Here is a 20,678-nt window from a genome sequence, read left to right on the forward strand (position 1 = left end):
CCGTATCATGTACGGGCTGCCGTATCATCCAGTCAACCGCACACAGATGCACGTGCTCGACCGGTTACTTAACGAAGCCAAACGCATTGTAACTGGACTCCCAAGGTGGTACACAAGCCTCGAAGCGCTTAAAAGTTGTAGCACTGCAGGAGTAGAGCCTCTCCCTCCGATCTCCAATTACCCCTGTCCTGCGCCAACCGATTCCAACTAGCGACCCACTAATTTCATCACCCCACTTAGTCTTATGCCGTCCTCGACTGCGCTTTCCTTCTCCTGGCTCATCATTTAATAATCCCTAGATATTGTCACAATGACGTCAAAAGCCCAAGTTCATTCCAAAAACTGCATTCGTACGGTTGACACCACCGGACAAAGAGGAGGAAGCAAGACACTCTTGACCACGGTGTAGCGTATACTGGCATACTGTTCCCGATGTTATACGCCACGGTGTAACTGGTTTACTTGACCCCGCGTTATTCACGCTGTCAGGTAGCGCTGGCATCTCGAAAACTCGCGCCACCGTTCGTCGCAGCAGCGTACTGCGACACGAACTTCAGCATCCCGCGTGTGTCGCGCGCGGAAGCCGCACGTTAGGAGAGACAGCCGTGCAGGGAAGACGAACGTCCGGAGACGCGAGGAACTGAGCGTCCGCACAATATGTAACGGGGAAAGAAAAGTACTACCTTGCTGCTCACATATGGCTCACTTTTTTACGCAGAAGGCAGCAGGCTCGTGAGGTTGTAGTTGATAGGTGTACCGTACTCGTACTTGAACTTTGAACATTATTCGCAATTGTTAGCACTTTATACGCATATATGATATCGCACCTTTCGTATATCGGTGGTTTCTACGGTTGGTCCGGAATAGTGTATATGCCAGTGTGCGCCTCTTCTAGATGACTCTTCTTCGCTTGGCGGTGTGCTTTCACTAGCACAATTCCTGGATGACTATTTGGGGGAAGGAGCTTGAACATAATGAAGCCTGTGCAATGATGTGGTTCAAATCCCTAGCAATGCAACTACCGAGGAACGCCGAAAGGCAGCTTATGCAAATGTTGCCTATCTATTCATGTGTCCGTATTAAGCAATGGTAAACGGACGGGGTTGACGGACACACGTCGGGACGGCGGTCCTGTGTGTTCGTTTATTCCATATATAATCGACCGTTTGCGCCCTGCGTACGACTGATACCTCACAACTTGACAACTTCACCATCCTTTGACAGTAATGAATAGAGTATATATATATATATATATATATATATATCACTTCTACCATTTCTGTGGACTGAAACCGTCCAGGCATACAGCGCGCAGTAGGACGGAGTCTTGGTGGTATTCTGTCGTCCTTCATACCGAAATTCTAATAGGGTATATACATAAGCACAGTGAAAGGAATATATACATGTTAAAATATATGTTATGTTTAAAGTATTACATGGGAGAGGTGCAGTGGCGTAGCTAGGTCGTCTGGCACCCGGGGCCCATAGGTCTTCCGTCACCCCCCCCCCCCCCCTGGGTGTAGCTGGCGGAAAGAGGGGTGCCTTCAGACGTATAAGGCCCCCCCTATTGAAGTAAAACTCTTGCTTGGGCTAGTTGGTTCATGCTTGAAGTAGTAAAGGCAAGGCGCAGGAGTCCTGGTCTTCTGCGCCTTGCCTTTACTACCTCCCTGTTGCTACGCCACTGGAGAGGTGTTTGATTCAGTCGCAATACTCGAATATTTCAAATAGCCACCGCTGTCTCTGTAAAACCACTCCTGAAAATAAATACTGGGTACGGCCAGCCTTGGTTAGAGGTGTGCATTTTACAAAACTATACGACAAGAAAAAAAAAAAGGCAACGGGTGATTCATTGCTGTTCTGAATGCACGTTCCAAATTCGTGTCGCAGTTTATGTGCCTTTTCCTTCCTTCTTTTTCATTTTTAACCTTCCGTCTCTCAGATGCACCAGCTGTGACCGGGTTCGGCTCTACCGGTCAAAAAAAAAAAAAAAAAGAGTGGCGGTTGTGATCTCTAACGATGCCACTTATTGTGCGCAAACGTTTTTAACAAGGACGTTTATACGTATGGGGGGACGGAAAATGGAGGCGCCGACTGCGGTTCGGCAGGCGATGTTGCGCGGCACCTCACAAAAGCGTTCGCGGAAGGCGGTGCAGTAGACCCCTGGGCAGACGGCGGGAGAAAGAGGGCGAGGGAAACGGAAAGACAGAGCGGGCCGCTTGCCACATAGAGAGACTTGCGCTTACGAATAAGCGCGGCCACGCATACGCCTTTCTTTGTCTGCACGCGCTTCACGCCGGCTGCTCTTGGACGACGTGTAATTTGCTCACCACCGCGCGGCGCGCCCAGCGCCGCAGCTCCTTACGTCCATAATCGCACGCGCATACACATACGTATGGCACCGTCGGCTTCGCTGGCAGCATAATTGAAAGCGTACGCGCGCGCGCACAGACACGCATCCACACGGCGCTAGAAAGATCGCGCGGCCAGCCCGGGTGTGCGAACCCCTACACGTGGCGAGTACATATGCGAGCTGCCCTATTCGCGGAGTCATGCTCCTAGGGCCGTCAGCATCAACAAGCGGCCTGGACGTCTGGACAGCCATAGCCTGCGCACGCCTTACGCGCGGAGGGCAGGGACAGTCGAACGAACGCGCGACGCACGCAAGCAGCGGTTGAAACACGTGAGAGCGCGAGCGGCTGCGACGACGCGGCGGCAGCACTGCCTGCCGCTGGGGCCCCCTTGTTCCTTCCGGAGCCGGGGTGCCGCGCGACCGACCGCTATCGAAACACCTGCTGCTGCCGCCGCCGCCGCTGCTGCTGCTGCTGCTGCTGTTGTTACTGCTGTTGTGGCGGCAGGCCCGAGCCCATCTCGCTTGGCTCGAGTGCTCGCGCTGTGTGTAGTGGTGCCGTCGTGTGCGGTTGCGACGGCGACCCCGACGTCGTCTTCGAAGTGAGCGAGCCGCGTCTTCCGCGCGCGGCTCGATGCGTCGTCCGCGCGGGGGCCCCTCGCCGGCTGTTGGTGCCAGGCAGGCAAGGACGACGACCACGCCAACGGGATGTGCGACGCCGACGGCGAATCGTCGCCCCCGCCGCGGAAACCGCCGCTGTCGCGAGCGCAGTCGATCGTGGACGAACTGTTGGACGAGATCAACGTGGGCCTCCACAAGCAGAAGCCCGCGCGCCGCTTCAGCGCCGACAGCGACGCCTGCGCTACCGACTGTTCGGTCCTCAGTGCGGCCAGCATCAGGGCCGAAGTCAGGTGCTACTCGAGGCAGCAGCTCGCGGCCAAAGGTACGTGGTGGTGCATCAGCATCTTCCCTCGTGGCTTTCGCTTCAGCGCGTCTGAGCGGACAGACTAGCCGCGCGGGTTGATTGCTCCCTCTGTCACGGTCGTCTGCACCCAGAGGTTAATCGAACCGCGAATGGTCTGTGCCAGATGGGGATGAAATGCATCCTCGAAGAAGTACAGAACTTAATTTGCGGCTCGTATAAGCCGCAATCTGGTGTCTACAGCGTGCACTTCCGTGTTTTGTAAACCGCGTGTCTGTTCAACTTCGAGGCGGCCGGCTTCCGCCGGAAATGTGGCGCGAATAATCTGTTGGCGTGCCTTGCCTTCCGTCTGCGCAGAGCGCTCGCACTAAGGAGGTTTGGCTCGCACTCCTGTCAAGACTTTCGTATCGTGTATGTGTGTGCGTAGCAAGCTGCGCTCGTCGGCTTGTGCTGTCAGTGGGGCATTTCTCAGTCCCGCGTACATGCTTGCCTTTCTGCCGCAGACGATGTCCGGGAAAATCGTTGCTAGCTGTTGCGCAGCTGCGACCGATTCCTTTGTTGCGGTTGTCGCAGGCTGTTACTCTTCGGGTGATAAATAAGGCCCTTTGGTGTTGGAGCGTGTGCAGCGGGAGCGCATGGAGAGAATCCGGGTGGCACACAGTTGCGAATGCTACCACGTGACGCCCGTACCTGAGTTGGAGGAAATGTATAGAGGGATAAAAAAAAAAGATTAAAAAGACGTCGATCATTTATGTAAGGATAGCTGCGCTGCGGTACTGCTGATATGCCAGCCTGTCTGTGTACGTGAGGCTGTGAGCAAGAGCTCGTTCCGTACGTTGCTTAGCGTGTTGCAGAAACCGAGATGTAATGAACGACGTTTCAACCAAACCATGCCTGCAAGTGTGCGCGTCTTCTTCATAACAGCGAGATGGCAAAATTTTTCTTGAAGGAATAAAGTCGTGGTCTTTATCCTTTTACTTAAGAGGAAGGGTTGAAGAGGGTTATCAAGGGTGATGGTGATAACGGAGAGAATTTGATTGATTGATTGATTGATTGATTGATTGATTGATTGATTGATTGATTGATTGATTGATTGATTGATTGATTTGACATCCTGAAGCGACACAGGGGTTTGGGAGACGTCGTTGCGGAGGGTTCCGGATTAACTTTTTTTACCGCTCGTGGTTGGACCCGAAGCGCATACACGAGCGTTTTTTGCGTATCGTTTGCTTACCGATTCCGTCGAAACGCGGCCGCCGCGATCGGGAGTCGAACCATGCGACCTAGTGCTCGCGTAGCCGAATGCCGTAGTCATGCATAGAGCAACTGCGGTGGTCCAGGTACCAGACATAGACGGCCTGGTATCAAGTTTCAGCGACGGTTCACGAAGTTCGCGCATGTATCTGTTTGCGCACGAGCGTCCTGAGCTAGCCTGCCCATCTGCGCCAATGTCCTGTCCTTGACTGTATTAGCACTCGTCATAACAGTAGCTATTGACACAAATTCGTTTCCAAAGGAGGCTACAGTAGTCCACGACACGATGATATGGAGGAGTACTATCCAGAAAATGAGTCTTTATTTCTGTTTTTCTTTTTTAGGAAGCTCCGGTATCCATGCCAGAGCATCATATATATATATATATATATATATATATATATATATATATATATAAAAGCGAAACAATTTCCGGTCTGCGCTAAAGATACGTACAGCTGGCCATTGCAATATTTCATCGCGTCAGCGCTCGCCATCTTGTTCTTGCGATTGGCTGGTGGGAATTCGTTGTTGGTTGAAACAGCGCCGGTTGATGAAATCTATTTTTTTACTTTACTGTCCGCTTTGTCGCAACTCTTCGTAAATTCTTCGTAGACTATACGTAAATTGCACCCATCCCACCCTTTCTCATCTCTCTCTCTCCCTCTCTCTCTCTCTCTCTCTCTCCATTATGTGCCATTATAAGACTCAGCTTTCGTTCTTTCTTTCTTTACATATCGCAGAGCTGCAGGGCAAATGTCGAGGTAGTAAACAACACGTCGGTGAATGCAGGTGGGGGAAATCGTATTTGAGTTCTTGAATGCCAGAAAGGCTTGCCATGGAAATGTTCCTTCAGTGTTGCTGACTCTGATAGCAGCGGTGTAACCTTTAGGCGCGCGCGAGTATCGAAAGCTGTGAAACACACATCATACGTTTATATATATATATATACGGGGCGTTTCCTTTATTTTTAATCGTGAACAGGATCTTTTGAAATCACCCGTGGCATACAGCACAATTATACTACATCAGCTGTATTATCCTCAGTGGTAGACGATATTAGCTCGAAAAACGCAAATGGATATTTGACTTATGAACAAAATTTCACTAATTAAGTTTAAACTAATTACTTTACGTAGAGCACATATTACAATTTGGGAGTTGTAGCCGGCGTCTTCGAAAGTCATAACCACTTGGAATAAATTCTATGAACGAAACAGTTTCTAGATATGCGTTTCCAACGTTTGCGACGAAGTGCATTGGTGTTCCAGCAACTTTTGTTTGAGCTTCAGTGCACAGAAAGACGTTTTGTTAAAAAAAAGAAGTAAGTTGAAAACCAGTGCATTTTCACCTCAAGCTTGCCTGCGCTTTTCTCAAAACTGGTGTTAGTTTCAAAATTCGGTCCACGTGGATATGCCCCGTAAAATCACTGGCTTCAATCCGTGTATTGCAATATGCGCGCTAAAGCAACTAGTTGAAAAGCAGATTAGTAAAATTTTGTTAATAAGTCAGTCTCGACTTCCAGTGTATGTCTCCCTCTTCGACTAGCACACCTCGATAAGTGTGTGTATATATATATATATATATATGTGTGTGTGTGTGTGTGTGTGTGTGTGCGTGTGTGTGCGCGCGGACCAGTTCCTCAGCGAACCAACTTATTCGTTGCACTACCTCCTAGTCAATAGCAATACTTCGCGTCTAAGCAGCTAGCCTATAAATTTGTTGTCTCTATTGAATAAAAACATTTTTTTTTTTGCGTTGGCCAACCTCATACATATTGCACGTCTTTAAACCGACGTGCCGTACTGTAGTAGTTGGCTCCTTCAATAGACGGGACATTCTACGTGCATGTGGCCGACATGCTGCCCTATGCCACTTCATTATTACCGCCGCATGTGACGAAGAACCAACGCCGCACAACACGCGAGACGGGAGCCGTATGGCGTGGCAGAAACTCCACACATACCAAAACGCACATCCGCACTCGAGTCCGCATGCACCGTGCACGTGATACACCCTGCGCCTGTATTAACGCGACGGCGTTAAGGGCCCCGTGTGGCGGAAAACCCGACGTTGGTGTCGGTGTCCGGCGTCGGCGTTCGGTGTCGGCGTCGCTCTGGCAAAAATAATGTCGACGGCGTCGATGTCCAGCGTAGGGCGTCGCTCTGGCAAAAATAATGTCGAGCCGAGTTCCGAACCACGCATACCCAACGACCCATCTACCACCAAAGTTGCTCGTACCTCATCTTTCGTTATGTTCTTACAAATGCCCAACTCTGCGAAGAATGCGCAACGCTCTGCCACGTGGTGTGGCCATGCGCGGGCGCACCAGAGTTCACGACCCATAGCCATCACTCGGCCATGGAAGGCAACGCTCTCCGACCCGACGGGCCAGCTCGAATTGGTCGACCGAGCGATTACACAGGGCAGCTCGAAGGAAATACGTGCTGATACATGCAGCAATGGTTAGGCAGCTGTTAAGGCCGCTGGACTGAGGGGACCACCCACTGCAGAGCGGAGAAGCTACCCGCGCTCGCGTGCTGTGTTCGGGATAACGTTTGCTGCCTTCCTCCCTTTCTCTTCAGTTGTGGAGGGCATTGAATCTACGTATCAAATAACGTAAGTAAGTATGGGGGTGTCAGAACTGCTAAATTTCCCAACAGAATACGAATATTCAAGAAAAGCGACCTCAGAATATCCGATGGAATAACGAGAATTTGCCCATTTTACAAAGAAGTGGAATATAAAGCTTCCGTCAAACCTGTCTGGCAAAGAGAGAGAGAGAGAAAAAAATTTTATTTGTATTGTTTGATACATGCATGTAACGTCCGCCGTTCGCAACATAGAATCACTAAAGGGAAACAGTAAATCAGTTTAGATTGATAAAGCAGTCTTAAGTAACTCTACTTTCGTTGACTTCGAGGTAATAAGTTGTATATTAAAAGAAATGGCGGTCAAAGTTTCATTATTGAATTTAACGTTGAAACCCCAGGGCCGGTGCGCCAGCGCGACGTCACGGACTGCAAAGCGATTTCTCGCGTTTCGGACGTAGTCGTTCAGTAAATGTTCTCGAAACTCCCTAAGTTCAGCGTTTGGCTCTTTTAGAATACATTGTAATACATTCTTACCGATCAAAAAATTTAACTAGACCCGAACAGACGGCGTCAAAATTCAGTGACGTGACGGCATGTTGGCGAGGGAATTTCAAGGCGATGTCGCGACCCGTCAGAACGCTGGCTTACGAAGCGTCTTCTCGCAGTAAGAGTGGCTTCTTTTTTTTTTTTGTGGAAGGGTAATTTACTAACGCAGCTCAGTTAACATTACAGGAGCTTGTAAGTGATAAACAACTTCTTGGCTTCCCCATGCTTTCGGTGAGGAACTTCTGTTTGCCTCACCGCAATGTCCGCAGCTGTCCTGAAGCAGGGAGAGAGTCCTCGTTTGCATCGGTCTTCCTTTTCCGAGACTCCAGCGAGTGTCGTTATCACATATATTCGACATTTTCCAAGTATGAACCATCGAATGGAACAGCACGAACTATAAGCGATTCCTATTCGAAATATCGATTATACGGACAGTATTCGAATATTCGCACAGCATTCGGCACGCAGACTTCATGTTTCAGTTTGCCGAGAAATGAAAGAAAATATATCCGGTTTTAGGATTCCATATTCGAAGGTCTCTAATTTTTTTTTTTTATATTCGTGTTTGATTCGATCAGCAAATTTCACTATATACGAACATCCCTACTTCTGATAATAAACATGTTTACATATAGAGGTTTAGGAAGCAGAAAAGGCTCGGCAACAAAAAGAGTGGAAGATGACAAACAAAGCCGGCCTGGTAACCTTCACCACATCTGGTGCCATTTGTGATTGCAAATTCTGAGCAGCCCGTAAAATGTAAGGCGGGCGAGAGATCGCGCCCGAGTCCATTTGCGATAGTACACAATATATATGACAGCAGAAAAGGGCTACACGCTAATGTACACGCGTATAAAGTTCACGTATTGTCGTATGCCACATGCCTTTAATGGAAAGATCAATGTTAAGATAATGGAACGGTAGTAAATAATCGTGCCTTTTTGTTGACAACGCACGGCAGACGTGAATAAATGTATGATAGTCGCCGATTAACCAATCAGCGAGCCAGCTTTTGCTAATTATATTTTTAATACTTACTTTGTAGCATTCTTTGATTTGCACAATGGAAGCTCGTCAGAGTTCATTCATCACATGTGTGCTTAGAGGAGCACTGACGTGGAATTTCTTGCCATTTTTTCGAGTTTGAATGGTGGCAAAGAAGATTCGCTTTAATAAATTCAACAGGCTTACAATTTACAGGCATCGCGTTAGGGATGTGTTCATGATGAGCTCTCCCAAAACTGTTCGTCAGGCATAACGAGGTCGTACGTCGTGCTAGATATTCACGACGCGGTGAGCATGGACAGCGCGCCTGTGACGTAATGGACGGAAGCGACCAATGGCAGGTGGGAAAGAGAAGGGGGCGCGAAATGTATGTTTGCAAAATTCGACCCTGTAGGTTTGGACATATGGAGCACCAGGGTCAGAACGACCCTTGCCCCATTGCACTAATGAATATGGATGTTTGTAGCACACGAGAACCATGGAATCGGCGCGGAAATGATTTACGCGCAAGGGCGATACCTTGATGTCCGAGACAAAACTACCGCAGAAACCCTGTAAACCTGCTTCCCCTCACAGCGCACGCACTCCGGACCAATGGGCAGCCACCACTTGCATGTATGCTCTCTGTTCCGTATACACGATAGCAATCCTGTATGCCCGACCACGTAGCGAATGATCAGAATATATATATATATATATATATATATATATATATATATATATATATAAGAGCTCTTAAATTATATGTACGAATCTGACTACGATATTCCATGTATGGGATATTCATACACCGCTGGAAATTCTATTTGTGTACCGCCCTGCTTCTAAGCGTGTACTATCCGTTCGCCAGCAACGTGACTGTACGAGTGTCGCGCTTTTCGTGCTGAAAGCGTTTCAAAGGGGAAATAGTTCAGGGACGCAGGCCCAAACGGGCCAATCATGTGCACGCGTAGGCGGTTTTAAACGGCCCGCTTTTTGAAGACGCCTACCTAGTTTGCGTGACAGGTTGTGACAGTTGTTGCGCGCTCACTTTGCACGTGTGCTCACTTTTCTGTTTATTTGATGCCTTCGACCTGCAGGCACAACAGGACGGCCAACCTGATTACTGCAATCCATGTCCACCTCCCCCCCCTTTTTCCCGTTCTGTTAATTCATCATCCGTTACTGCTGCCCCCTTAACCGTGGCCTTTTTTAGAAATAGCGAGTGTGAGCCGGATTGGCGTGCCAAAGAAGTAGCGTCAGATTTATTCGTTTCGTGTCCAGCTCGAAATGAAACTCACAGCCGAGACCTAGCGCCCGTTTCATTTTCTAAACGTCATAGAAGTTTCGCTTAATCCTCGTTTCATTCAAGCATGCCCTCCTTATGTTGCATCGTGCTCAAAGTGAACAAATTTTGACACGCTAGGTGGCACACAGCTTCATAACGCTACAGTGATCACGTGTGAGCATGTACATCTCTCTAACCTACGCTTCAATACGGTGAAAAGTCTGCGTAGGCATTCTTCGAATTAAATTATGTAGATTGTCTGTAAACTAGTTGTGCGTGCCTTCTGTGTAGTCTGTACACATAGGGTCAAAATTCAGAGGAGTAGTTTAGACACTCTTCAGATTTAAAGCTTCTGCTGCTTAATCGACTATTATTTACAGAATGATCATACGTTGTGTATACGCAAAGCAGCAGATTTGCAGAAAGTACCAAGTAGTCCACAAGACCTCTATAAATAGCTGACTTTTACAACGAAGCTGTTAGTGCGACTATAGTCGGATACAACTTAAGTCTGCAGTGAAGCCCCGCCCTCGCCCTCATAACCGTCAGCCACTGTTCTTCCGCGAGGTTGCAAATAGTTCGTACTTCAAACTTTTCCTGTTACCTTAATAGGGCGGTACTGACAAAAATAAAGTTATGAGCGCGTAATTTTATACGTTTTCACTCGTTTATTATAGAGGAACGGCGAAAGCCTAATTGTTTATTGAACTGAAATAAAACGCTTGCTTCGCAGCAACTATTTACTATTAAGTTTCATTTCATTTGGCAGTGAAGTTTCACGAGTAAAACGGGCTCAGCTATGAAATGAACTGTACCGAGGACGTTTGAAGAGTGAAATGCTCAGACTTCATACACTTTGTCCATGTCTCTTGCACACCTCATCGCTTCTGCCGATGAAAAGAGTCTTCAAGAACAGCAAACGCTCCGGAGGTATCAAGTACGACGCCATTTTGAAAACGTCGCATGACGACTTTGTTTGCTTCTGTGATTGACTAGCGAAGTAACACAACGCTACACAACGCTACACAACGCCGCGCGGTCCGTTTGCCTTGGTTGCCAACTGCTGTTTCTTTTTTTGAGTTGTATCCTACTGTAGAAGCGCTCGAAAACGTTATACGAATGTTTTCACGGTGTCCTGAATGATGACCATTCACCGAGTTCATATGTTGAAAAAAAGAAAAAAAGAAATATGGGAATGGAGGGGGGACCATGTTAAGGGTAGTGCGCAGGCAATTTTGGAAGTGTGCGGAGAAATTAGGGGCTAAATTAAAATTGTTACATTGTTTTTCACCTGCTAAATGCGCTGCTCTGGGAGGAGCAAAGGGGGCAGCAATTCCACATTAAAAAAAAGTTTAGTTATAAGTGGCGGGCACCTATGAAATGCTTGGAGTGCGTAATTTAATTATGTGCCTTGAAAATAATCACTGAATAAGCGTTATCTCCCTACTTCTATGCTTCACGCAGTCCGCCTATATATTGGTTTTCCTGCTCTCCTCGGCAAATAAATTAGACACGTTGTTTGTAGAATAAAAACAATGTGGTTGATGTACGAAAAATGTTTAAACTGTATAGGTTAATCGTAACCTTTGTAGAAAATTGCTTACACAAGTGTTCCAGAGCTTTACAGACGTATTTTACAAATTAACCGCGTAGGGTAGTTTGCCGTATGTCCTGAAACAAACTCAGCCTGCCAGAAGGTTGACAATTCGAGGGAATAGAGCTCTAGAAGCTCTAGAGAAGCTCTAGAGCTCTAGAATAGGAGGGTCATCTTGTGGGTGATGAGAGGGCAGTTTCCGGATCGCCAGTTAGCTACGGGCTTTGCAAAAAAAGAATCTTTAAACAAATGCTTTAAAGCGTTATACGGCCGTTATCTGCAATGTATTTCAGAGTCCTATGAGTACTCTGCGTGACACCGAGTTCGCATTCGGTGGAAATGGGGGCCACGTTACGGGTCTCCCGTGGAGCAGTCTTTACTTATCTGGCCTAATTATGATCTTTGTAACCAATTACGGAACCCTCGTTTCCTTCCTATTTCCCGGCGTAAAATGTTCGTAGGTCTCACCTGTATCGTCGGTGAACTAAGCGAGGTACATTGTATTTATTTTGGTGCAAATAAGAAGCAGGTTATGGCTGATGTGTAGACGAAGTTCAAAAGTAAGTCGATTACTTGTATGTGCAGTAAATCACGTGTATGGAAGCATGTCGCAACGTTATAAGTATATTATATGAACGGCGTAGGACTTACAGTTCTTTCTCCTAGAGTAATAAATCCGTTATCATTGCCACCGGGATCAAATTTAGTGAACATTGAAGGGATATCATCGCCGGTGTGCATGCCAAGTTTAATGTGCACGTGTAGATTATTATTGTAGTATCTATAAAAATAATAATAAAAAATTCCTTCAGCAATTGTTCGAAAGCGTTACAGCCGCTATCCCCTATGTTTACCATAGTGTGCTGAGAGAAGGCTACGTCACACCGAGTTTGCATTTGGTAAAAATGCGGGGCACGTCAAGTGTAATGTGGGGTACTGCTAGCCCATCAGTATCTGTTAAAGGGCCCCTCACCAGGTCTGGCCATTTTGAGCTGACAAGCGCAGATCATACATTGAGCGATAACAATGGTGTCTGCAAAGTATTACATCACTACGCGCCGCGGAAAGACCTGAAATTTCAAACCGAACGCCCTTTTTCTTTCTCCTCGCGGCCGCCGCGCTCCAAACCGGAGGATGACGTACTCGTGTGCCTACGCCTACGTAGTCGTGTCCGCAGTGTGACGTTGCTCGTGGTGACACGTGACTTCGAGAATTATTCAAGACCTCTGTTATCTGTGCGATCTTTTAATTGACGAATTGAAGTTTAGAGAAATAATAAAACACACAAACGGAATGTCTGCGTGTTTTTTTGTTTTACTTCGCACCGAAGCAAGATAGATGTACATCCGCTTCGTCTGCTTGTTCCCACGGTCGTGCGGTCACTTGCGTAAGTATCGAAAATATGCCATTTTATACCGTGCTCCAGCGCGTGATCATGCTCTGCGATCCGCTTGTTCTGCCTCAGTATTCGTGAAGCACTGAATTGTACCGCTTCTCATGTTTCCTTGTGGACAGCGCGCAAAATCGTGCGCTACGCCAACGACCCAACAGCTCGCGCGCGACGCCGTCAGCGGAAATGCGTAGCGCCGAAAAAGAAATCGAGGAGAAAAAAAGAATACAGGCGGGGCCCGTGACGTATGCGTCACGCGATCCTCGAGGCCTGGTATGGGAGAACGTAGGGAAGGAATTTCGCTAGGGTTGAGGATTGGGCGAGTTGGTATTGCATTCTAAAACTGGTACAGCGCTTAACAGGCTCGGCTTGTTTCTTCCTTTCTATGTTGCGCTGTACCAGTTTTAGAAAGAATTTCGCTTGCGGAGGCTAGACGGGGCGATGGAGAGAGCGTCTTGCTTGGCAGTGGAACCCGCCTGCTGAAATCACGGGTTCGCGGCACTGAAATATTTCTATCTCGGCTATTTATGAGCCGATTTGAAAAAAAAAATATTGCTGCAGAACGCTCCCTAGAGGACACGTAACAACTACCAGCGCATAACCAAAATCTGGTGAGCAATATGTGGCGAAACTAACATTTCTGGCCTAATTATGAGTTTGGAAAATAATTACCGAACCCTCGTTTCCTCCCTATCTTCATGCGTTGAAAAATGACTATATAGTAAGCTTCCCTGGTCTTCCCTGTGAACTAAACGAGGCACCTTGTTTATTATCCTACTGTACACCTACAGCTTATCGCATATTCTTCCGCGGATGCATGTCATGCCACAGTCACAACTGAGGGTCCCGAAGTTCGCTGTCGTCTAATATATCCGAATCGTTATTATTTTCTTTATCGGTAAATGTTTTTCGAAATTTATTGGATTACTTCGAAAAACGCAGAACGCTAGATAACGCACACTGAAATGATATATATATATATATATATATATAGGGACAACACATCGGCGAGTTGAGCCCTTTAGTATTCCGCGAGTTGGCATGCCAAGGCGGTCAGACATTGAAACCATACGCATCGCAGCTTGCGGATAAGATGCGGACTATGCATGCGTTATAGGTGACTTTTGAGCAAAACTGACGGACCGCATGCTTCTGAAGAAAAAAAAGCTTGGAAAACATATTTAGCGCCAGCGAACAAGGACAGAAGAGAGACACCTTCCGTCCTTGTTCGCTGGCGCTAAATATGCTTTCCAAGTCAGTTTACCAACACGCACAACAAATGACAATGCCGAAGAAAAAAAAGGAAAACTGAAGGTATTTGTAAGTCGGACGCAATAACTGAAATAATTGGTGAGTGCACTGGGAAATTCGCAATACCAAGTTTGGTAAACTGTCAATTTTAAGTTACAGTACATCAAAGGCTGAGAAGAAACTCTGCGTTTTCGCGGTTTCCCTAATCCGTATACTTTTGCTTAGGGGAGCACGTAAACTGCCCATACGCAGTCTGTAGAGTTTTGATCACGTTTTTTAACAACAATCGTTTCTATAAGTATACAATACGTGCAGGGTGTTTCAAAAAATGGCGTCCGAAATTCTTTAAAAGACAGGACAGATAGACAATTAAAGCGATTTCCTCAGAATTGAGTTTGCCACGGCGGCACACATTCTAATGTTACTCGAGGTAGTAATTCTATGGCAGTTCTAAAACTGAACCAAACTGTTTTAATTGAAAAAAGTTAGACAATCCATCCTAATACCAGGTTTTAATGCCTTCGTTCGACTAGCTCCATAACAGTGTGCACACTTGCGAAAACCCAACCCTACCAATTTCTACGGAGTCACGAATTTCCGGCCATTTTCACCCGAGAAACGTTGATCTTCCGGGGAACGTAACTGTCACGCTCCTATAGCAGACTCCTATGAGTGAGGTGACTGACTGCGCCTCAGTTTCACTGTTGGACAATCATGAACGGGTGTCCTTATATGGATCCGCGGTCTTCATTACTTTATGCTCGTCTGAAAGTGAGGCTGAGACACTCAAGTTTACTCGTAGAAGTCTGCTATAGGTACGCGAAAGTTGGGTTCCGCGGCAGTTGACTTTAGGTTTTCTAGTGAAAGTGGCAATGGGGGTGTGGGGGGGGGGGGGGGCGGGGGATTCATCACTTAGTTCAAACTGGCAGCGTCAACTTTTTGCAGGTCTAGAAGTTAACGCTTTGTACAACTGGCTTCGAATTTCGCATAAGATTCGATTGGTCCGAGTCTCTGTCGGAAATTCGTCTGACTTTTACGACTTTCTCAAATTACCACTGAGTCATCTTGAAATGTATCCCGCTGTGAAAAAAACGCCGTGTGTGTCTTCTTCTGTGCTCTCTGTCTACTTTGCGCTGTGTCTATACCCAAGAAACTAGAATTTCTTAATTTTTATAAACACACTGTATATTTAGGCTGCGTAAGGGAAAAAAAAAAGCTATAGGAAGGCAAATTAATTTACTAGTCTACAGGATGTATGTGCATAGTCTGTGGACTTTCAGCGTTTGTTCTTAAATACAAGACACCACGGTAAGGTAGAGAGAGAGGGAGGGAGGGAGGGAGAAAGAAATGAAAGTGAGGTAGGACTTGATGTCTACCTGTAGTCGTCTGCAGACTTTCTGTCCATTCTGATGACAAAGGAATTACATTAAGGCAACTTAGTCTACAGAATGTCTATGGGTAGTCGCTGGGCTTTCTACGTTTTCTCTTCAAGAGGCCGTATATATAAGAACGCCCGCAGCAGTGTTCCCTGCCGGAGGGCGTATGCCCACTCACTGCAGGGCAAATACGTAATTTAAAAAAAAGGCCATATAAAAGACGTCCTCGTACCACTCCCGGCTGCGCATGGGCACGCCTCCTCGTTCCACCAGCTCGTACACCAAAACAGTTAGCACCGCGCTTAGCTTCTTCTCCTTTAGGCCTGCACTACATTGTATGCGGACTGCGTAATGAGAAAAAGAAACTATGTGGGTATAGGCAAATTTAATTACTTTGCAGGATGTCTAGGTACGCATATTCGTCTGTAGACTCTTGCTCGTTCTTTATCGACAAAGAAATTGCAGTAAGGCAACGTAGTAACAGGATGTCTCCGATGAGTCTATGCACTTGACCACATAACAGACATCCTCGTTTCGCGACGGGCTAAACATGGCGGCATATTATACACCTCCTTGTACGCCAGGAGAATTACCACCCCTGTTTAGTTTCTTCATTCCCTTCTTTCTTTCTTTTTACGCTAGTACTAGGCTGTATACAGGCTGTAAAAGAACAAACAGAAACAATGCGAAGGCAAACTAATCTACAGGTGTCTACTGGCAGCGTATGGACTTGACCATAACAGGCATCCCCGTTTCGCGCCCAGCCAAACACTGCCGCATATTATACACCTCTTCGTATGCCAGTAGAATTAACACCCCCGTTTAGTTTCTTTCTTCCCTTCTTTCTTTTTACGCTTGTACTAGACTGTATACAGGCTGTGAAGGAACAAACAGAAACTATGCGAAGGCAAACTAATCTAAAGATACCTATATGTCTATTTGTCTGTGGATTCGCTATCTCCATTCCTATAGACAAAGAAACTACAACGAGGCAAAGTGTAGTCTAAAACATATCCTTGAGCAGTCGGTGGACATCCCGTAAGAGACCTTGTCGTTCCGCTAGCGCAGTTAGTAACGCGTTTAGTGCATTTCTTTCTTTTTCCACGCCTGTGCCGTATACACTTCTTGAAGCGGCACCCCACCGCCGCCTTGTCTCCGTGTCACGAGCTCGTCGCGGCGGCCCCTGAAGAAGCGTGCACGCACGCCACCGTCGGGAGTCATCTCATTTGCCCACTGTCAGCAAGAGGGGAGAGCGCGCCGTTCGTGTTAGCGCAGCTGCCGCTGATGAGTTGCGCGCCGCACGCGGGTCTTCCGCGAACTGAGAGAGCCGCCGAATACGCGGCGCACCAAAGGCCCAGGCCTGTGAGGAAAACGCGTGTATATACTATGCACACTTCGCACAAACTCACGCGTGCCGAGCCTCTCTCTCTCTCTCTCTCTCTCTCTCTCTCTCTCTCTCTCTCTCCAACTTTGGGCAGTCTCTTCTTTTCTGTCTGCCACGTCTGGGCCTTTCCATGCCGCAGCGCCGTGCAGACGACAGAGCGGCTCAGTGGGACGCACGTGTGATGAATTCTTGCGTCTTCTACGTTTATTTGAAGTCGGTTCCTTTCGTCGTGTCAAAGGGGCAGTGTCGTCGAAAGCACGACGTGGCGGGAGCGCTTTGATAGCAGTGATGATAATGACGATTACGATTACGAAGACGATTTCGATTTGTGCGCTTACTGAATTGATTGCAGTGCACCCCTACGTGTTACCGCAGATAAAACGCTGCTTGAGGGGACATTTTAGTAAACGGCTTGCCTGTATGTATGAAGGAAACTAGATAAATATTAAGCTGCATTAGTAGATAAAGCGCACGTAGATTAAAAAGACGCTTGGCGACCTTGCGGTGATAGTTCCCGCACCACGTCCGCGTGACGTCACAGATATTCACAATATATGGGCGAGTCTAGTTAATTCTTTATTATTTAATATAAATGTTACTGCTCCTTTCAAAATAAACGGAAGCGTTCACAAGTCAACACTTCAGAACATACAAATGTACTTTTTACGGTTCATTTTAAGCGTGGAGGGCAAAGTTCCAAGTATGAATATTTACCCCTTTGCTTGCAGCAACAATTATGTTGATGACAACGTTCATTGACGGGTTGGCGCTTTTCGCCCCTGGAAGGAGCGTTTGAAAGGTTCAGAAAGAAAAGTTCGCATATTTTCTGTACGGCAACTCCATCACACCTGCAACTTTGAAAATTTCCTCCCAGCACACCGTTTATTCGCACAATGTTTGATGTCGATGCACCATTTAGTTCGCAAAGGACAGCCGTTTATTTTCCGGCAAGCACTGAAAACGACAACTGACACAATTTTACGATTTCCTCCGGCGCCTTGCCTAGCTGCAACCTTAAAATTTAATATACGCATGTTAGTCCTATACCATGTTTCCTCATGAAACGCCCACTCTGTCAGTTCGCTTTTCTATAGATCGAACATATTATTTCACAATTGCCTGCTGCAAATAGCAGAATAATTCTTGTACTGTACTATACCCGAACAGGCGGACTTGCACAATTATTCGAAATGCACAAATAACCAAATTACCAAACTCCACAAAGTAAGCTTCTGTTACTTGACGGCGCATATCGCAATTTACGAAGTGTAGCCGGTGCTCTTGCAAGGCATATCATTTTTGAACGAATTCGGAGGATGATACCAGTTTTGAGATATGCATCTTCAAGCTTGCAGTAAAAATACACTATTTGTTCACTTACTTTTTAAATAAAATGCCTTTTTTATTCATTAAAGCACGAAAATAACTTGAACGTCAATGTATTTCGTCGTGCACTATGGAAATTAATATCTGTAAACTGGTATCATTCTCACAATTGAGTTCAAGTGGACACATCTTGCGCCGAACTCGCCGACTACAATTCGAAAGCTGCAGTATGTGCCGTAATTATTTAAAACCTAATTAGTGAATTTTCGGTGAATATTTGATTATGCATTTTGAATTCTTGCAGAATCAATGTTCGCCTCTTCAAGTAATCCGGCTTCATAAGCAGAATATGCTATTTTAAGAAATTATATTCTGCGTAAAATAAAAAAACGTCTGATATGCGATACGACGTCCTGTTGAATACCCTACAGAGCTCCAAAGCGCAATTATAGTCGACGGTTTTGTAATTTGGCACAACGCGTCACACATCACGCTTGATTTGCCCAACATCCCCGACAAATGAATTCGTTCAAAACTTGCCCAGCGGCCGTGTAACGTAAAACTGTTCCATTCTGATTTTATTCCACCTTCCTGACATCATATTTACGTAACCGCTGACGCAAGCGTCTGGCAGTGAGCCGCAGCGTTGTTTGAGCAGCCCAAATCAAACGCTCTCCTCGTGTTTATAGGAGATCACTTTTGTTTACTTTTAAAGCGGACAGCATTGGCTACCTTGACATGTTTTTCTTATCTAATTGGCGGTCAAGAGGCGACTAGCGTGAAGAAGGGGAGAGGGTTCGGTGGTGCCGAGCTAGCGCAGTGTAGATAACCGGATGAAGAGGGTGGTGCCGGGCGTTTGCGATTGGTCCGCTTCCCCTTGCTTAGCTTGCGGTGGCTGGTCGAAAATCGCGGCGGCGTGCAACAGGAAGTTAAAAATGCCTCGAAAACGGCTCCTCAGCGAAGAAGAGTTGGCGGAGCGATGTCGCATACGAGCCGAAAAGGCTCGACAACGTTATGCTGCCGCGCAATATTTTTTTTATTGTACGCAAACACATCCTCACCGGTAGCTCCGAGTATAGCCAGTGCCATAGCGATCGGCGGGCAGCCATCTTCTATTCCTTAGTCTCAGGCTGTTCTGAGAAAAACTTCACTTTTGTTCGGCATAATATTAATGCAACTTTAGTGCGTACACGTCACTTTGACGTGATAAGTTTTCTCGGTTTAGTGGCGTCGCATTACAGACAGGCAAAGTGGGCGCAATCCTAAAAATTTAGAACAGTAAGGGGGAGCTTTTGGCGAAAAAGGCGTAGAATCATAAAAAAACAACTATATTTTGATCGGCCCAATCATGCATAATCAGTGTGAACACGTCATATCGGATGGGGAGTTCTCGCACTGTCGTGAGGTCGCGTGACAGGCAGACGAGGTGGGCGTGGCACGATATTTTTTTTACCTAACATGGAGGGTAAATGGCAGAAATGGAATTCAAACAGTTTGGAATAGCTCTACGTTATAGCGCCCCTATAGCTTCCAACTTTAATAATTTCCTACTAATTTAATGTTGCATGTAGGTCTAGCCGTTCTCTCTGAATTTTCGTCGACACTAAATTTAGAGCAGAGCTTGGAAATGAAATTTTGGGGGCTGACATTATCCACCATATCTATAATCGCAAAAACTGATTCGTTGCAATAGGGCCGAAGCACACACACACACACACACACACACACACACACACACACACACACACACACACACACACACACACACACACACACACACACACACACACACACACACACACGGAATATATTTGCGACATAGTTAAACCGCGGCGTCAACCGGCTTTTGGTCCAAGTCATTTCATGCAGCGTGATTACCACGCTCTAAAGATAGTTTGAGTTACATATAAGTAAATTAAATTTCCATAATACCAAGGTCGCGCTCACCGTGATAGAACGCTTGGCAAGCCAAAAAAAGGAGCAAGAAATTAAAGACGGGTGGCGACGCTACCTTGATGTTCCAGCACCAGCTTATGCCCTGACGTCATGGATTCTCTGGCGGCGGCTGCTCGGGCCTAGGTAATTACTTATCGGCAAAAGTGGACTACAGTGTACTACGAACGTGCAGAAGACTGAACTCGGCAAGTTTCCAACACATTTGTTGAGCCACAACGGTACAAATATGAAAAAAAGAAAATCGGAATTCCCGTCTTCCCACTATCGTACGCCGCCAGGGTTATAATAAGAGAACATTACCATTGACCCCCATTGTCTCTCCTTATAATCAATCTATACAGCGACTTCAACGAATGTAGAGTTTTGAAAGAATACTTTGTCATTATAAACTGCATTGGTTTAAACTCATTTAGTGTCCCTTTAAAGTGTATTAGTGCATATGTATGTGCAAACTGTATTATTGCGT

General features: G+C 46.6%; 1 protein-coding gene across 2 annotated transcripts in view; it reads left to right on the plus strand.

Moving 5' to 3' along the window:
- Window positions 1–2,131: 2,131 nt before the first annotated feature.
- LOC142585548 (uncharacterized) overlaps window positions 2,132–20,678 on the plus strand; it is a 209,922-nt gene continuing 191,375 nt past the window's right edge. Inside the window, exon 1 of one of the 2 annotated variants that reach the window (XM_075696382.1) lies at window positions 2,132–3,290. In XM_075696382.1, coding sequence (XP_075552497.1) covers window positions 3,056–3,290 — 235 coding nt within the window. In that variant the 5' untranslated portion in view covers window positions 2,132–3,055. The remainder of the gene's footprint in view (window positions 3,291–20,678) is intronic. The other variant, XM_075696381.1, reaches the window with a different exon arrangement.

The sequence above is a fragment of the Dermacentor variabilis genome, chromosome 6 (assembly GCF_050947875.1).
Source record: "Dermacentor variabilis isolate Ectoservices chromosome 6, ASM5094787v1, whole genome shotgun sequence".
In the NCBI taxonomy this organism is placed as follows: Eukaryota; Metazoa; Arthropoda; class Arachnida; order Ixodida; family Ixodidae; genus Dermacentor; species Dermacentor variabilis.